At 37.6% G+C, this 17,128-nt stretch overlaps 2 protein-coding genes and 2 non-coding genes across 5 annotated transcripts; all 4 read left to right on the forward strand.

Moving 5' to 3' along the window:
* Positions 1-27: 27 nt before the first annotated feature.
* Positions 28-4,399, forward strand: LOC147516912 (uncharacterized). The gene is made up of 13 exons (XM_086589394.1): positions 28-228; positions 313-452; positions 539-587; positions 677-823; positions 2,014-2,126; positions 2,202-2,271; positions 2,482-2,572; positions 2,700-2,769; positions 2,846-2,941; positions 3,060-3,159; positions 3,248-3,334; positions 3,474-3,565; positions 3,706-4,399. Exons 1-13 carry the CDS (start codon positions 159-161, stop codon positions 3,856-3,858), a joined length of 1,278 nt encoding a protein of 425 aa, XP_086445520.1. The 5' UTR covers positions 28-158; the 3' UTR covers positions 3,859-4,399.
* On the forward strand, positions 1,037-1,108 carry TRNAP-UGG (transfer RNA proline (anticodon UGG)). The gene has a single exon. It is a non-coding gene; the product is annotated as a tRNA-Pro (tRNA).
* Positions 1,815-1,886, forward strand: TRNAP-UGG (transfer RNA proline (anticodon UGG)). The gene has a single exon. It is a non-coding gene; the product is annotated as a tRNA-Pro (tRNA).
* A 1,251-nt stretch (positions 4,400-5,650) lies between the features above and the next one.
* On the forward strand, positions 5,651-13,053 carry LOC147516915 (ATP-citrate synthase beta chain protein 2). 2 transcript variants are annotated; one of them, XR_015211258.1, is made up of 18 exons: positions 5,677-5,942; positions 6,023-6,141; positions 6,223-6,325; positions 7,486-7,551; positions 7,638-7,761; positions 7,973-8,107; positions 8,655-8,715; positions 8,808-8,884; positions 10,293-10,448; positions 10,533-10,661; positions 10,767-10,899; positions 10,981-11,108; positions 11,311-11,416; positions 11,582-11,658; positions 11,753-11,823; positions 12,003-12,287; positions 12,530-12,686; positions 12,799-13,053. XR_015211258.1 is itself a non-coding variant. In XM_086589396.1 (17 exons), exons 2-17 carry the CDS (start codon positions 6,042-6,044, stop codon positions 12,603-12,605), a joined length of 1,827 nt encoding a protein of 608 aa, XP_086445522.1. In that variant the 5' UTR covers positions 5,651-5,942; positions 6,023-6,041; the 3' UTR covers positions 12,606-12,795. The 2 variants fall into 2 exon arrangements, 1 of the variants encoding a protein (XP_086445522.1); XM_086589396.1 differs by lacking the exon at positions 12,799-13,053 and having other exon boundaries at positions 5,651-5,942; positions 12,530-12,795.
* The last annotated feature ends 4,075 nt before the right edge of the window (positions 13,054-17,128 follow it).

Here is a 17,128-nt window from a genome sequence, read left to right on the forward strand (position 1 = left end):
CCCCTTTAATGGACCTAAACAACCGGTTGTAAGTTGTAAAATGAGTTGCCCAAAAACAGCTCGCGCACTGAAGAAGTCCTCATATATTATCTATCTGTTGCGTGCAAACACAAGATATTATCTATCTGAAAATCTAGTGTACTCGTGCATGCTTTTTAATGGCTTTAAGCCTCTTCCCCTGCAATGCTTCTCTGCTTCATCCTCAAAACCACCATCACCATCAACAAGGTCATATTCTACTTCTTCTTTCCCAAGTACAAATACTCATTTTATCTTTTCTTTCTCTCTGAACTTGTGTAACTAACTCTCCAGGAGTGAAAGCAAGAAGTAGAAGTCTTGAAGCAGTAAAGAATCTACTAACTTCAGTTGGAATCACTTCAATAACTACTTCTCCACACCTGTCACTCCATAATGGAAACTGGGTCAAGCTTATTTGTGGTGCAAGTTTTGAGGTTAGTTCCCTCTCAATTCTCAAACCCCAAGTTTTTATATAATATATATATCTCCTGATTATTCACTTTCTTTGTCTTTTTTGCAGGATGTTGTGGATGTTAGAAACCTCTCACTTGTTTACACTCTAGCTGGAGGTAAAATATAGAAAAACCCCAAGCCTTAAATCCTTGTAGAAATAATTTGTACTAGTGGTTGATGATTTTTGGAATTGGTTGTTTTGTAGTGGACTGTATTGACTGTGCGGCTGAGGCATCGGTAGTGAGTGCCGTAAATGAAGGAATAGGAATGGCTAGAGGGATTGTTTCTATCCGTAGACCGTGGGTTATGATTAGCGTTAACGACGATGAAGATCTCCATTTTAGGAAAGCTGGTATGACTGAACACCCCTATCAATTATCAATTAGGGTAGAATTACTGAAAATTGTCTATATGTTGAAACTGATATGCTAATTTGGTAAAGGTTGTTAAATTTTTGTAATGGCATGTGTTGTATATGAGTGTAAATTGTGACTCTTTAATATCTAATATTTATAGTGGTTTGTCTGTCTGGGATTATATTTAAGTTTTGTTCTCAATACCAACTGGGCATTTGGTCTAGTGGTATGATTCTTGCTTTGGGTGCAAGAGGTCCCGAGTTCGATTCTCGGAATGCCCCCACCTTGATCAATTATAACCACCGCTCTTTTTCTTAATCAATCTGCTCAGTTCTGTCAACAAGCTTCATAGAGGAGATATAGGACCCTATTCCTGTGATGATCCATTTGGAAGATCCACAAACTATGACTGAGCGTAAGCTCAGTGATGTCTTCTGATTTTAGGGGTGAGAATAACATGCCTAACGTGTGAATTTGTCATGATCTACCGGACTTACTCCCACAAGTGGTTCTTAACTTCTTATGCAATTAGTTGTGAGAGTTTTATCAATGGGCATGAAAAATATGAGACCTCATCATATGACCATAGACATCCAATTTTTTAACGTCATAATGAGTACCTTAATAGCTGTACAGAGAAGGGTCATGAATAATAGTTTTGTTACTTTCCATTCGATTTATGTGAATAGAACAAGTGGATGTCATACATCTTGCCTATACAAGTTTTCTGGTTATGGCCAAATAGACAATGAAAAGAAAGTGATAAATTTGCACGATTTAGGATATAATGGCAGTTATAATTGCTATGAATTAATATATAATTTCAGCGTCGACTTGCATGGATATTATGTCTGTAATCTATTTCCATGGACGATTTAGTGGTTTCTTTTTCTTTCTTTTTTGTTACACTAATAATCGACCTGTACCACACTATTGACAACCGTTAAGTGGTGACATTGATTAATCAGTATCCATTGTATATGAATTGGGCATTTGGTCTAGTGGTATGATTCTTGCTTTGGGTGCAAGAGGTCCCGAGTTCGATTCTCGGAATGCCCCTTTCTAGTTCTTTGTGTCCTTCCTTTTTCCTTGAGAACAATAAAGGTTCTTTGTGAATGCAAGTTCTTTTCTGTTTCTAGTGTTTATCTGTTGCTTGACACTAAGTTTTATCGATTCTATATGACAGAATTCGATCCAGAGGATTGTCCACTAGATTGTGCAAGACCTTGTGAGAGGGTTTGTCCTGCTAATGCAATCTCACTGAGTTCCCGTGATAGTGGTGCACAAAAAACATTTGAGGTACTTCCTATATGGAAATAGGTGCTACATGACTGCAGTTTCCTCATTTCTAGTGGATCTAATTTTGACATGTAGGGTGGGGTAATTGTTGAGCGCTGTTATGGTTGTGGCCGTTGTTTCCCTGTTTGCCCCTACGACAAAATTAGTGAGTTGCATTTTTTCTTCTCTTATCTTCAGTTTTCGTACACAATAGTCGGTATTTAATCAGTCGTGTCTGCGGGATCAATTGCTCTTCCATTAAGTGTTAGTTGATTTTCCGCAACTCCTTATCCACTATTGCTCCATTGAATTTATGTCATCTCTTTTATTACAATGACATCATGCATCTTGGTCTCATATTGGTTAAAATATATAGGAGAAGTTACATATGTTAGAGATGCCACTGCTACATCCGAGCTTCTTAAGAGAAATGATGTGGATGCTGTAGAAATACATACAAGTGGAAGGTAGTGTACAAAGCTCCTAGAATTATGATGTATAAGTTAAGCTAACTTTTGCCTTGAATACTATCTTTGTTCAATCAATGCTAATTATCTTAGCTGCTTTAAGTTGCTTTTGTTTATCTATTTGTAGACAAAGTCATATGTTTCGAGAACTATGGAACCGATTAGAGGACTCAATTGGGCATGTGAACCTAGTAGCAGTAAGTGATTTGGTTATGGTAAAGCTAAAAACACTACTTGGTAGATGCTTAACAATGTTCTTCCAATTCCTTCCAGGTTAGCTTACCAGATTTAGGGGATTCAACTGTATCTTCAATGAATATGATGTACTCAATTATGGAGCCTCATCTACATTGCTACAATTTATGGCAGGTGGATCCATCAGATCTTGACTAGAAAATTCAGAGGCGCCTTTGAGACATTGTTCATGATTAGATCCACTTAACTATTTCTAATGTTATATGCATGTGACATAACATATCAATCAAAGTTGGATGGTCGTCCAATGAGTGGAGACATAGGCCGAGGTGCAACAAGAGAAGCAATCAAATTTGCAACTCGTTTGGCTGCATTAAAAGACAGACCTTCTGGTATATGTTTTTATCAAGTTATAGTGTTAGCAGGACGATTTTTAATCACTGGATTACCACTAACTTCTCCAAGTATGTACATGTAAAGGCTTTCTTCAACTGGCTGGTGGAACCAATTTCCAGACAATTGATGGCTTGGAAAAAGAGGGACTCTTTCAAAAGACTTTCTTGCTTGGTATGAGGATAACACATGTTCGTTTGGACTCTTTTCATTTCTTGAAGTAGATCATATTCTTTCATCTTACCTTCTGAGGGTTAACATTAGGGAGCCTTTTAGCTGGCGACTGTATTTAACTAGTTGTATTTTTCGACAGAGAACTGCTGGAGTGAGGTTTCTGAAGCCAAATCATATGGTTCTCCACCAGCTTTAATTGGTGGAGTGGCTTATGGCGGCTATGCACGCAAGGTTCTCCCTCCTACCAAAAGCTAAATTTGAACTTCCTTTCCTCATAAAATTTCAAAATGTGTTTAAAATAGCTAGTACTTGAAGTAATAATATCTGCACAAGTTTATTTGACAATCCTTAGTGGTCAAACCTTGTTGCAGATCGTTGGAAGAGTTCTACATAAGATGCAGTCGCAACTCGATGTAATTCATGTTGAGGAGCATCCTGAATACCTTTTGGAAGCACTCAGAGAAGCAATTGCCTTGGTGGGAACCGTGAAGTGCTACAATAAGCTCTCCTATCAATTGTCATAGCACGTGACCACATTGGAAAACCTTGGGTCGGGACCAACAGATTCAACTGCACATCTCCGCTTCAGTCTCTATGTCATAACCTGGTGGAAGTTATTTTTCATTCTTCCTAACACGTCTTAAGCCTTTGACATTTGTGAATGAGAGGCCTTGCTCGGAAAGCAGTACTAAAGGAGAGTCCACTTTAACAGACTTTCTCTAGTGGTATCTGTTCAGAGTTCAGAGAGGAGATTGACCCAAGGAGGCAGTCCAAGGTCGAATGACAAATGGTATCAGAAGTGTTTGGTATATTAAACTTCATGTCCTGATCAAAAAGCTTATCCATACCAAGATGCTCGGATCAACTTGTAGACGACTTTGGTCATTTATAAAGACAAGATAAATTGTGAATGTAAGGGCTTCATGCTCCCATGTGGGGGTGTGCTTATGCAGTGCTGCCACAATTAAAAATTAACAGCATGTAAGCATCACACTGGTAGCAATATACAAATGAGTACATTGTTTAAGATGTTTTATTATCAGTGTCCAAAAAAAAATTCTTTTAGTCGTTTGAGATGTTTTTTCTCTCTGCAATCTATGTTATCTGATCTAAAATTAATAGTTGTATAAAGCCAATCTATGTTATCTGATCTAAAATTAATAGTTGTATAAAGCTTTTTATGGTCATGGCCTCATGGCTTGAGGCTTCAACATGTGGGCGCCAGGAGAATAATCAGAATATGGCTAAATGTATTAGAGCATCTCTAGGTGGTGGTAACATACTCTTTATATTTGAAGAATTTTTTTGAAGAAGCTAGTTGTAACTTTCGACCAATTCTAGGTGGTCGCAAATATCATTCGCAAATTTAGAATAGGACTACTTTGTGCGATATTGATACTGTCGCCCCCAAGTTGAAAAAAAAACTCACGCAACATTCCCACTGTCGCACCAAATTTAAAAAGTAAAAAAAATAAAATTCGCGCGACAGTACTACTGGCGCGTCGTGCTTTGGTCAAAGTCAAAAAAAAAAAATTGGGACGACATTTGCAATGGCGCGCGACATTACTAATGTTGTTCCGCATCCGCATCCAAATTGCCAAATTTGCAAACAAAATGCGAACGAATGTTATACGACCAAATTTACTACCACCTAAAAATTTCAAAATATTCCTTTAAATTTAAAGAATTTGACATGTTTCCTAGAGATGCTTTTAGATTGGCATTTCGGAATAACACATAAACACTTAAGAATATAATAGTGACCAAGAGTCGCACCTTTTTTATCATTAATTTACTGTTTGAGAACTGTAGAGGGGAGCGCAATTTTTAAGATAGTAAAGATTTGGGAATAAGACATAAATATTTTAGAATATAATTTAGAATATAATAGGTTGTTACTGTTGAACTTTGGTTTGGCACTTTGACTGGTTTAGGATACCATTACCATATTATATACCAAACTATGCCATTTGGCACATTTTTGAAATCTAGGCCTAGGCGCGATCATCTTCCAATTAACAAACTCCGAACATCCGTTCTGTTAGATCCAACACCTAAAATCTTGAATACAGCTAGTAGAGCAACGAAAAAGAGATTGCAAATTAGAGTAATAAACAAATTGGCTTAGATATTTCAAACCAAATGTCACTCTCAATACACCTCAAATTATAAATGAAACTTACACTTGAACCGAAATTTATCTTTATATTAGATAAGGAAAATGACATTTTTGGTAAACCGAGTAATTAATTTTTGTTCCATCACTTTGAAGCTAGCAACGGTTAACATGCACATTCGAGCCACATCGTTATTAATAGACGAGCCCGGGACCACATCCAAATGAAAGAAACCAACCCATAAATTAGATCGGGCACCATCCGTCTGATCCAACCACCTCGCAGCCAGCAATGCCAAACCAACCCACCTTCTCGTCGTTGGGTTGTTGGTTGGTTGGTTTGTTTCTTGCTCTTCAATTCAATTCGATTCATATACATATAGCTACTCCAAACTAACCCTTGCCACGTCAGATTTGTTTGTTTTCATTTACATTCCCCCTCTCTTGTTCTCACTCACTTTCTTTAGATCCATTTCGCTCCATTTATTTCAGGTTCGGTTTATTATTTTATCTAAATCTTACTAATTCTATGATCTAATAATATATGCCTTAGATCCGATTTTATTGTACAGGTCTTTGGTTTGTGGCATCATGGCTACGGGCCAATTGTTCTCGCCGACTACACAAGCGTTGTTCTACAACTATAAACAGCTTCCTATCCAACGAATGCTTGATTTTGACTTCCTTTGTGGTATATTCATATATATATATATATATATATATTCTTTTGATTCTTAATTAAGTTGAAAGACTTAATTATTTTTTTTTTCAGGGAGAGAAACACCTTCCGTTGCTGGAATCATTAACCCAGGTGCCGAGGGATTTCAGAAGCTCTTTTTTGGTCAAGAGGAAATTGCCATACCAGTTCATTCCACGTATGCCTTTTTATCCTTTCTTGTTTTTTTTTTTTATTAGTTAGTAAAAGGCCACTGCTGGTATCATTCATATAATCAGGAGATTACATCAATACCCAAATTTGGTACTATTTATATCGCTCCACATGGGGCATTTATCGGTGCATTATAATGTATAAGATCCTGGGGCCTCTCCACTCCTTTTCTAATTGTTTTGTGTCGGGTGCTCCAAATTTAAGTGTGTTGCCCGACATAGAACTGTATATCTCAACAGATGAATGTTAGTGTGATTGTAATATTCACCTACTACAAGATTGGAGTTGAAGATCTAGTTTGAGTGTTTGCATGTGTGCTGAGAAGCGTTGAGGGGTGAGTATTTTGTTTCTTGGCTTTAATGTGTTTGTCATTTCCAGCATATGAATATTTGTGAACCTGATTACTATTACTGATTAATGTGGCAGATCGATTTGTCATGTCCTATGAAATTCCGTTAGCAGATTGCTCGAGTTAGATGAGTTGATTTCAGTTTTTACCTTTTCTCGATTGACCAATCAACATGATTGAATTGAGCAATTGATGAGATATTGTATAGAGCCCGTTCTGAACTTTAGACTATACAAATCGATTGTTTGGTTCGCAATTTTTGTTTTAGGGAGGGTAGTGAGGAGGATTGAAAGCGTAGTTTTTGAATGGGTGGTGATAAAACTGTTTGGGGGCGGGGGGTGTTGGTGGTAGCCGGTAGGGTACTGGTGCTGTTAACTTGGGTGGTCTTTGGGGTCTCTGTAATTCTTGTATTGTATTCTCTGTCTATGTTGTTTTTCTTTGATGGGGTGGGGTGGGGTGCTCTTCCCTGGTTGGACGATTGTATTAGGGGTTTTAGGTAGGTGTTATGGGGGTCTTGTTCTTGTTTAATTGACTACTGGGCTAACTATTTAACTATTAATGTAATCGCTTTTGGTTATATTAATGAATTAACTCTTATGGATAAAAAAAAGGTGCACAACTTTTGTTTAATGCTTTAACATTTGTCTATTTGTACTTAAATTGAGGGCTTGAAGCCCAATACTAATTGTGGAATATACTCATTGAAACCAAAGTAGCGATTGGTCAGAATGTTCCTTGTTTTTTTCATAGATACTATTCATTTTCTGATCTTATCTCATTTTGGAATTTTTCTGCAGCATTGAAGCAGCTAGTGCTGCACATCCAACTGCTGATGTTTTTATCAATTTTGCATCGTACAGAAGGTCAGTGTTCAATCTAAATGCAGTATCTCGAACAAATTGATTGTCCATTATGTATTGAATATTAATTTTGTGTTGCATACATGCAGTGCTGCTGCTTCTTCCATGGCAGCTCTTAAACAGGCAACTATTAGAGTTGTAGCCATAATAGCTGAAGGTGTTCCAGAGTTGGATACCAAGCAGTTGATCGCATTTGCAAAAGCAAACAATAAGGTGCACAAATTGACTTAAACCACTGAATAGGCCATGTGTGTGTCAGACTGTGTCTTGCTTAATATCTATATAGTTTTCAATTCCCAAATCTCAATTATTGTGACAAAAGTGGATGGCAAAATTTTTAAAACCTTTTCCGACCATTCAGATTATTCTCACTTCAGAACCTGGATCCCTTTTCGGCTGATGTTAGTATTCATAAAACTCGCAGGTTGTTATCGGCCCTGCTACAGTTGGTGGCATTCAAGCTGGAGCTTTTAAGATTGGTGATACTGCTGGAACAATTGATAATATAATTCAATGCAAGCTTTACAGGCCAGGATCTGTTGGTTTTGTTTCAAAATCTGTATGTATTGTTTCAGCCTTATTTTCCCTCGTCACTGCTTTTGTTCCCACATTAGATTGGCATCTACTTCCTATTCCCCGAAGCTATTGTGAATATCATAGGTTCTGCTCGTTAATGTTGTAAATCACATGTTATCCCTCTAATGCGACTACATACTGGAAACACATGATTAGTTTTGTGAAACCATCGGCACGAAGAAATAGTGGTTTAGTAACTTCTGCTTACTGCTGAAGATGATCTATGCACCATGAATATTGTCCTCACTATAAAAACTTCCAATCCCATTTAGATTTACCAACCCTTTTTTATATTTTTAAACTCATGAAATGGTCTGTACCCAAAAGAACTTCGATCTGGTGGCCTGCATAATTGGTTGTGTTTCATTCTTGTCCTATATGGTAAAGGGTTTTTAGATTTCCAGGGAACTTTTCTCTGGATGGTTTTCTGGCTGTTGCCTTTGTTTTACAATGGAAGCTTTTCCTATTGTTTCACGAAATAGATCATTTGTCTTAAACTATTAGATCTAATTGTGTTTTACAAATTACAGGGTGGCATGTCTAATGAATTATATAACACAATTGCTCGTGTAACTGATGGAATTTATGAAGGTGCATACATTTGTTTAACTTTTTCTATTGATGTTCCTGGTGGCCGCTGAGGATTTTGATAGTTGTTAATCTAAATTTGAAAATTTCCACAGGCATAGCAATTGGAGGAGACGTGTTCCCAGGCTCAACCCTTTCTGATCATATCCTTCGGTTTAACAACATTCCTCAGGTGAGGGTCTATCTACAATATTTACAATATCTTGGATTATTTCTTTAACATGGTCTTTTCTTGCATATCTAGAGCTTTCTGTTTTACACGCACAAGCCCAAAAAGGGAAAAAGAGAACCTGTCTGGGCTGTTGCATTTTTCAGCTGGCCATGGACTAGATCAGACTTGAAATCCGATTTATTCTGATCCAAAAATAGCAGGACATTTATTTTATTTTTCAAATCTGATGGATTCTTCTTAACACCTTTCTCTGATAAGTAAGCTCTGATACCATGTGTATCTGAAATATAGACACATATAGTGGTTAGTAAATAGCAGGAATATGGAATGTGGATTTAGAGCATATCTAATCATTTCCTCTCCCACTTGCATGTTATTTTCCACTTGGGAAGATGTCAAATTGTAAACATCATTAGCAAAATATATACTTATGGATTTTGCAAAAATCTCTATCAAAATTTTCCAATTTCTACTCCACATCTCCACTTTGATTTCTGACATTTGTTAAAGAATTTGTTTCTGCTATCCAATGTTTAAAAAAAAATATGTTATCAAGTTAACCTAAATAACCTTTGTACTACCCATATACCAAGTTATCATTCTATGCTTATGCTTGAATATATTTTTCAGTAAGATTTTCAGAAAGGGTTTTATTTATTTATTAATTTATTGTTATTATTGTAATTATTATTCAAGTCTGATATTCAAATCCGACTATATGAATTTTGGATGCTATCAGATTGGTTCTGGATTCAAGACGATATGTCCCAAAAGTTGTAACATTTTAAAGTTGTGAAAACTTTATTTTACAATATTCCTTCATAAATATGTCTTATCTACATATACGGCCACTAAACTTAGAATGCAGTCTTATCATGTAGTCAAAAGTTAAGGCACATGTAGTCAAAAGTTAAAAGTTTGTTGTCTTGCGAATATCAAGTGACTCTGAACCAGTATTTCTCCCTCGTTGTATAGATAGCAGTATCCCCTTCCCACCGCAACTTATGTGTTAGGACTTCCAGTTAGGAAGCAGTCAACCCTTGATATAATTAGACATTTGTTGATACTACTGTACTTACTGATCAGGGATAACACTTTGCACGCCTTTCAGCAGTGTATGTTTGTGCAAAGTTGCAAGCATCTGTGAACTTGCTCTTGATAATGTTTATCAGCTCAAACACATAAAGATACAATAGGTTTTAATGATAGTTTCCCTGAAAACAATAGGTTTTGAATGGTTGGTTACTGTAGTGATGTGCCGTTTTCTTTTCTAAATACTACTGTTTGTGTATGCTTTGCAAAAGCTGGACATTTTATGTGGTCTGACTATGCGATGCTCAATTCTCTTTCCCTGGGATACTTTCCTGTTCGGGGTATTTTATACTAATTCATTCGTAATCTCAATCAGGTCAAAATGATGGTTGTGCTTGGTGAACTTGGTGGAAGAGATGAATATTCCCTAGTAGAAGCCCTAAAAGAAGGGAAGGTTAATAAACCGGTGGTCGCTTGGGTTAGTGGAACTTGTGCACGACTCTTCAAGTCAGAAGTGCAATTTGGTCATGCTGTAAGTTTGGACCTGAATCTTTTGCTGTTCTAAAATATTATGTGCATTCACCATTCAATTGTTTTGCAACGATATTCTACTCAGGGTGCCAAAAGTGGTGGTGAGATGGAATCTGCACAGGCAAAGAATCAAGCACTAAGGGAAGCAGGAGCTATTGTTCCCACTTCATTTGAAGCACTAGAGGCTTCTATCAAAGAGACATTTGAGAAACTTGTATGTACTCAACACTGTGTCCTATTTGTGTGTGCATGAATAATTAAATGTTTTGCTTTTACATGCGTGAGTAAGGTATCAGTAGCTGATTTTTGTAATTCTTAGGCTGAAGAGGGTAAAATTTCACCAGTAAAAGAAATTAAGCCTCCTATGATCCCGGAGGATCTTAACACGGCAATTAAAAGTGGCAAAGTTCGGGCGCCAACTCACATTATCTCCACTATCTCTGATGACAGAGGTTTGGACTGTAAAGCTTACTTTGTTAAAAAAAGATGTCATGAATTCAAGTTCATTGATATCACTTTCTCCCAATCTTCAGGTGAGGAGCCGTGTTATGCTGGTGTTCCGATGTCCTCCATTGTTGAACAAGGTTATGGTGTGGGTGATGTTATCTCTCTCTTGTGGTTCAAACGCAGTCTTCCTCGTTACTGCACGCAGTTTATTGAGGTGGGTCACTGAAAATTGACGTTGTTGTTGACTTGTGAGGCACCTCTTAGAATGTTAAACCTGCTTTTTTCTTGGAATCATCTCCAATTTAACTTTGTCGTAAACTTGTAATTTATAATGCTTGTAATTTTCTCCACTTCAGTACTTTTGTTAAATTCGATGTTTGTAGTCTTTTTTCTCACTTGGGTGAATGGCTTTACAGATTTGCATAATGTTATGTGCCGACCATGGTCCGTGTGTCTCTGGTGCTCACAACACAATAGTTACAGCAAGAGCTGGAAAGGATCTAGTTTCAAGCCTTGTCTCGGGTACATTGTGGCAACTTAATGGCCTCTGGTGTCGTCGTGTCAATGAATGATGCCGTGGTCCAGAATATATCCTAATTTGAACATTAGTCCTTTTTTGTTGTTGTATGAGAATCTTATTATAGATCTTGTAGGAGGGTTTTAATCTGAACAAGTTTTCTACAACAGGGTTACTGACAATTGGTCCTCGATTTGGTGGTGCCATTGACGATGCTGCTAGATACTTCAAGGATGCTTGTGACAAGGTAAGCCATAGATTAGTTGCTGGTATCAGAAGACTTGCTAATTGGTTTACCATGATAACAACATTGATGCACGCTTTCATGCTTTTGTTCTCAGGGTCTTACTGCTTATGAGTTTGTTGAATCTATGAAAAAGAAAGGCATACGTGTACCAGGAATTGGACACAGGTAAAGAACATCTCTGATAATATCTGCTTCCTTAACCTACTATACTACCCCGCTTGCAAATACTCTTTCAATTATGAGGTTGTTTGCATTTATTTGAACTAGGTGATATTGTTAGTTTAATGCTTCATCCATAACTTTAATGCTTATTTGGAGATTGCCATTTGTTTTCGTTGGAAAAGGATCAAGAGAGGTGACAACAGAGATAAAAGAGTAGAACTACTACAAAGCTTTGCACGCACGCACTTCCCTGCTGTCAAGTATATGGAGTTTGCTGTTCAAGTTGAGACCTACACTTTGTCCAAGTCAAATAATCTGGTCCTTAATGTCGATGGTGCAATTGGATCTCTTTTCTTGGATCTCCTTGCTGGCAGTGGAATGTTCAGCAAGCAAGAAATTGATGAAATTGTTGACATAGGTTACCTGAATGGGCTCTTTGTGCTGGCACGATCCATTGGTCTAATTGGGTGAGTTGGATTTATTCTTATCGTCTGTTGGTATAATTTTTCTGATGGTTTATAGATTACCCTTGAAAGGAGGATAGAATAAGAATTCCATTACTTTGAAATTCTTACCAATCCAGCTCGTTACTTCCCCTCCACAAAGGTGATGTGTTAGAAAATGACACTGTGGGGAATAAATACGTCATAGAGAATAGACTTAAATTCTTGACATACTAGATTGGTCTAATACTAGATGGTAATTGCAGGCACACCTTCGACCAGAAAAGATTGAAGCAGCCTCTGTATCGTCACCCTTGGGAGGATGTTCTGTACACCAAATGAGTTGTGTTTGGATGGCTAGTGTCACTACACTTGCTTGCTGCCTATCTTTTGTGTTGATTTTTGTTTGGCGTTTTACAGATGGTTCGAAAGCTTCATATCATTCTCCAAATCCATGTCTTAGTTATTCAAGAATTGAAAGAAACTGTTCTCCATTATTTTTCTTATTATATATTTTTTCTTTTATTCATAACAGGTGCAGGCTTCTGGACAACGGCAGTTGTATTAGTTCCGCTCCCCCCACCCCCCGCCCTGAGGGGAAAGTACATTAACATAAAATTTAGCTTATTATTAGCAGTGCACATTTAATTTTTTACCATAATTTGTTTATGGATTTTAAAACTTTAAAACTAAGCAAATTCCTTTGCAAAATTGTGTAACAAAATTTGATGATCACTCTCGTCGACGTGTTTCTTTTTAAAGATGATTAAATATTTAAATTTCTCTTAAAGATTTAAGAATACAATTGGTCCTTTACCAAAAAAGAAAGAATACAATTGGTCCGAGTGTCTGACAGTTATTACCGTTTGCTGGCCACCAACAAAACGTAGCTCTCGTTTCTCTTGATAATTGTTGTTGTTTTTAACCTGTTACTTTCTTCCTTATCCAGTTATCCTCAGGATGATTCTATAACCACGTGCTTTCATGCTTTGTCAAAGTCGCTCTACTGAGTGCCTGAATCTAACTTTCTTTGCTTCACCCATATCAGTCCAAATGGCCTAACCATGATTCCACACATAGTACAGACTAACCATGGTTCCACACATAGTACAGAAAATAGAGTGATATGGGGTTATATTGGATATATTATCTGGTGATACTATATATGGGATTCCACTGTATATTGGCATATCTATGGATATCGAGGATATATCAACAAATATAATCAAATATCAGCCAATTGATGATATGCTGGAGTGCTGGACTAGATTATAGGCTTTTGCTAAATTTTACTATTGCTGGCTTAGAGTATAACGTGCGGAGCACGTGCCATTGTAATAGTGTACCACTCATAGTAATACCTACAGAGCTAGATTTGGTTTTGGTTTCTTTAGGCTGGATTCAATGGTGCATCCACTTCTATCTCTATTCCACTAAAAAATAGTGTTTTGAGGATGGAGAGTAAATTTTGGTGTCTAATGGTTTGGACCATTCTACGCCACTTCGACCGGCGCAAAATTAAAAATAAAATAACATAAGAACTGGTCATAATTAGTTTCTGATTTGGTGGAGACACAAAACAATTGACTCCATTTCAAATGGCGCCAAATGATATGCTTAATCCATTTTGTCCCACTTCAAATTCAAGTAGCGCCATTTGCATTTCTTCAATTTGGCTCCAATTCTTCTGGCATAGAATGTACTTTGCATTTTTTAAAAACACTCTATATATATAGAGTGATATTCGGGTGAAGGGTAAAAACCGCCGCTCCCACACCACTTTTGTGAAGATACGGAGTCATTGGACGTAGCCTTACCACATCACCTTTGCATTTTGTTTAGATGGACCCATGGCACACGTGATGTGATGATGCTCTGTTAATAAGAGTGGAAGATTTTAATGTCAAACACGTGGGGATCACGCGGGAGTTCGTTTGTAAAGGGGGCATCAATGTGCACGTACGAATCGTCCATCTTAAACAGAACAGTGTACCCACTATCCACCTGAAAATACAGTTTGATAGCATTGTCCAAATCCAGTCAAGAGTATGGTGGCCTAGCTAGCTCTAAAGATTCTAAATATTTCAGAGCGTCGTGTCTTAACTTGTGTAAATAAAAGACAAACGCATGCTTAAAACAGAAGCCCAACAAATTTGCAAATAATTTTTCATTTGTTTCTTTGGTTTTTACAAGGGCCCAATCTAGGAGCTCGCCTAGGGCTCCCACAAACTCAGAGCCGGCCCTTCTTCCACATGTCACCTTGAGCCTGAAATAATGAATCCGATTGTTGGCATACATCCATTTTATGAGATAATGACTGTAAGTACATATATTCATACAGTACCCGATAACCAACTGCAAGGTGACATGTGGAAGAAGCGCCGGCTCTGAGTTTGTGGGAGCCCTAAGCGAGCTCCTAGATTGGGCCCTTGTAAAAACCAAAGAAACAAATGAAAAATTATTTGCAAATTTGTTGATAATAATAATAAAACGTTTAAGGCTTTAATAATATCAAAATGATGGTAGTCTAACAGTGATGACTTTTAATTTTCACGAGTATATCCCGTGTTCAACTCCTTCCAGGCTTTTTCCATACACTAATGACAAATTGGGCCTAGTATAGTTACTTCTCAATGAGGGGGGGCCTTTTTATTTGACTATTATGTGGGGGCCCTAGGCGACTGCCTATGTTGCCTACCCCTTAGAGCCAGCCCTGGGTGGAAGATAAGCCAGCAATGCATTAGATCAAGTATAAGACGTCACCTCCCTACCAACTGAAGATACCTTACCCGGACTACAACTCACATACTAACACTATGTACTTCTAACCGTCTCATCCCTTCTCACCGCATCCTTCCATCCAACCAACCTATAAACCCCAGCTCCATTGGCAAAACGCCCTGAACCAGGTCAATGACATTTCCCCCTCCGACCTGTATCAAGTACGGACCATCATCCACCACCTCTGCATAAGCAGCGCTATTGCTTCTCACTAATTACAATCATCATCTTTTCTACCAACTACAACAACCATACATTTCAACCAACTACACTGTTTAGCCATACTCTCAGCCATGACCCATCCTTTGTTATCATGACTCAAACACTCACACCAGATCTATAAAAACAACCCTATAACTACGTTGGCTTTATTTTGGATCCTTTATTATAACCGGATATATAGACATCTTCCACCAAAGAAAGCAGTCATTAACCAACACCCAGAACCTCCATTCATTCATCTTAGATTAGCCTATTGGTGTAATATTAGAGTGAGTTCTAAATTAAAAAGACTCATTTTGGTATTTACATTTGGCATCGTCACACAGGGGATTATACAAATCATCTACCCCATCTCTTCCAGACCAAACACCAGTGACAATCACCACACTTCTCATCACCAGCGCAACCTCCTAACCAACTTACCATGGCAGAAGACAGCTCCGCAGTCTACGAAACACCAAAGGTTGCACCCCCAACACTTGGCACTTGATTATGACAACAAGCAGAAATAATACATGAACTAATCAACACATCAACAACGTATGCTAGAGCCAACAATCAGCAGTAGCTGCCGCAAGAATCGCAGCACCATAATGGCTCAGACTACATCAACGATGCGAACGACAACACCGCGACATCAAGCACCGCGCAACTGGCTACCAAACAAAGACTGATCGAACTCGTTGAGCACATCTCAAGTAAGCACGAAAAGACAGACAACTATCATGTCATTACTAAAGCTCTCCAAAAGTTCAGTGACTCACCATACCAAAAACATCCTAAACACACCAGTCTCAGAAAAACTTCCAACAACCAAAACTCCAAGCATACAACGGTTCAACCTACCCTTTCGAACACAAAACACGTACTATCAACAGAAAATGACCTTACATAGTCATCAAGACGGTTTCCTGTGTTGACTGTTTCCATCCACCTTGAAAGGTGCAACTTTAGATTGGTATTATGACCTAGCTACATGCAAAAACGATCCCAGACTTTGTCACCTTTCAACGACTATTAGCCAAGGAGTTCTACCACAATATAACCAAAAAGCTCACCATCAACGAGATCTTCAAAATCTACTGATAAACGCTCAAAACTGTAGTTTAAAGCCCTTAATAGCATTCCATTTAGGCCGATTATGTTTATAATAATGAGAGTTTATTAATGTTTACTTGCTTTTGTGTATTACAAGTCTTTGAGTTAAATATGTGCATAAAGACATCATTTTTGCAAGAGAAATGAGTTAAATTGATTGCTAGAAAAGTTCTATGGTTAAAGCTCAAGTTTCAAGGAGAAAAAACCTTTTAAAGCCTAATCAAAGCTGGAAAGTCAAAGTCAACTCGGGTAGAAAAAGAATAGAAAGTCAACAAAATTTCAACAGGCCGTATCTTTGGACCCAGACCTCGGAATTAGGCCTATTTTATATCAAAACGACCGGCTCAGAAAGAAATTTCTAATGATCTAAGCCTCAACCCAATCAAAGCAGTAAAAGTGGACAAAAAGCATATTGTAGTAAATTCTAGTAGTGAGAACCCTTTTGGACTTAAGTATTTAGGTTTTGGGTTTGATTTAGTAGCCCAAAACACAGATCCCAATCCCATGCATGAAATTGTAACCTAAACCTTGCTTTATAAAGAGGTTTAGGGAAAAACAATAGATCTATCTCTCTCTCATAGTTAATTAGTTTTTAGGGTTTTAATTGTAGCCTCCAAAACCTCCATTAAAGACATTAGTTTCTTCTATTCAATCAATTATTCTTTACATTATGTCTTTATATTATTGTTTTAGTATAGAAAATCCAATGAAACAAAGCTGAACCTCCAAATATAGGGGGTTTATGAAGCCTGACGTTGGTAGTC

The sequence above is a fragment of the Coptis chinensis genome, chromosome 2, assembly GCF_015680905.1.
Source record: "Coptis chinensis isolate HL-2020 chromosome 2, ASM1568090v1, whole genome shotgun sequence".
NCBI classification, from domain to species: domain Eukaryota; kingdom Viridiplantae; phylum Streptophyta; class Magnoliopsida; order Ranunculales; family Ranunculaceae; genus Coptis; species Coptis chinensis.

What these genes read in the sequence shown, in the direction of transcription:
- LOC147516915 (XM_086589396.1), top strand. Translation starts at nt 6,042, where the DNA reads ATGGCTACGGGCCAATTGTTCTCGCCGACTACACAAGCGTTGTTCTAC. An exon ending in AATTTTGCATCGTACAGAAG is followed by an intron (nt 7,552 to 7,637) that starts GTCAGTGTTCAA and finishes GCATACATGCAG; the next exon opens with TGCTGCTGCTTCTTCCATGG. An exon ending in AAGAGACATTTGAGAAACTT is followed by an intron (nt 10,662 to 10,766) that starts GTATGTACTCAA and finishes TGTAATTCTTAG; the next exon opens with GCTGAAGAGGGTAAAATTTC.
- LOC147516912 (XM_086589394.1), top strand. Translation starts at nt 159, where the DNA reads ATGGCTTTAAGCCTCTTCCCCTGCAATGCTTCTCTGCTTCATCCTCAA. An exon ending in TTGCCCCTACGACAAAATTA is followed by an intron (nt 2,272 to 2,481) that starts GTGAGTTGCATT and finishes TAAAATATATAG; the next exon opens with GAGAAGTTACATATGTTAGA. An exon ending in ATGGCGGCTATGCACGCAAG is followed by an intron (nt 3,566 to 3,705) that starts GTTCTCCCTCCT and finishes ACCTTGTTGCAG; the next exon opens with ATCGTTGGAAGAGTTCTACA.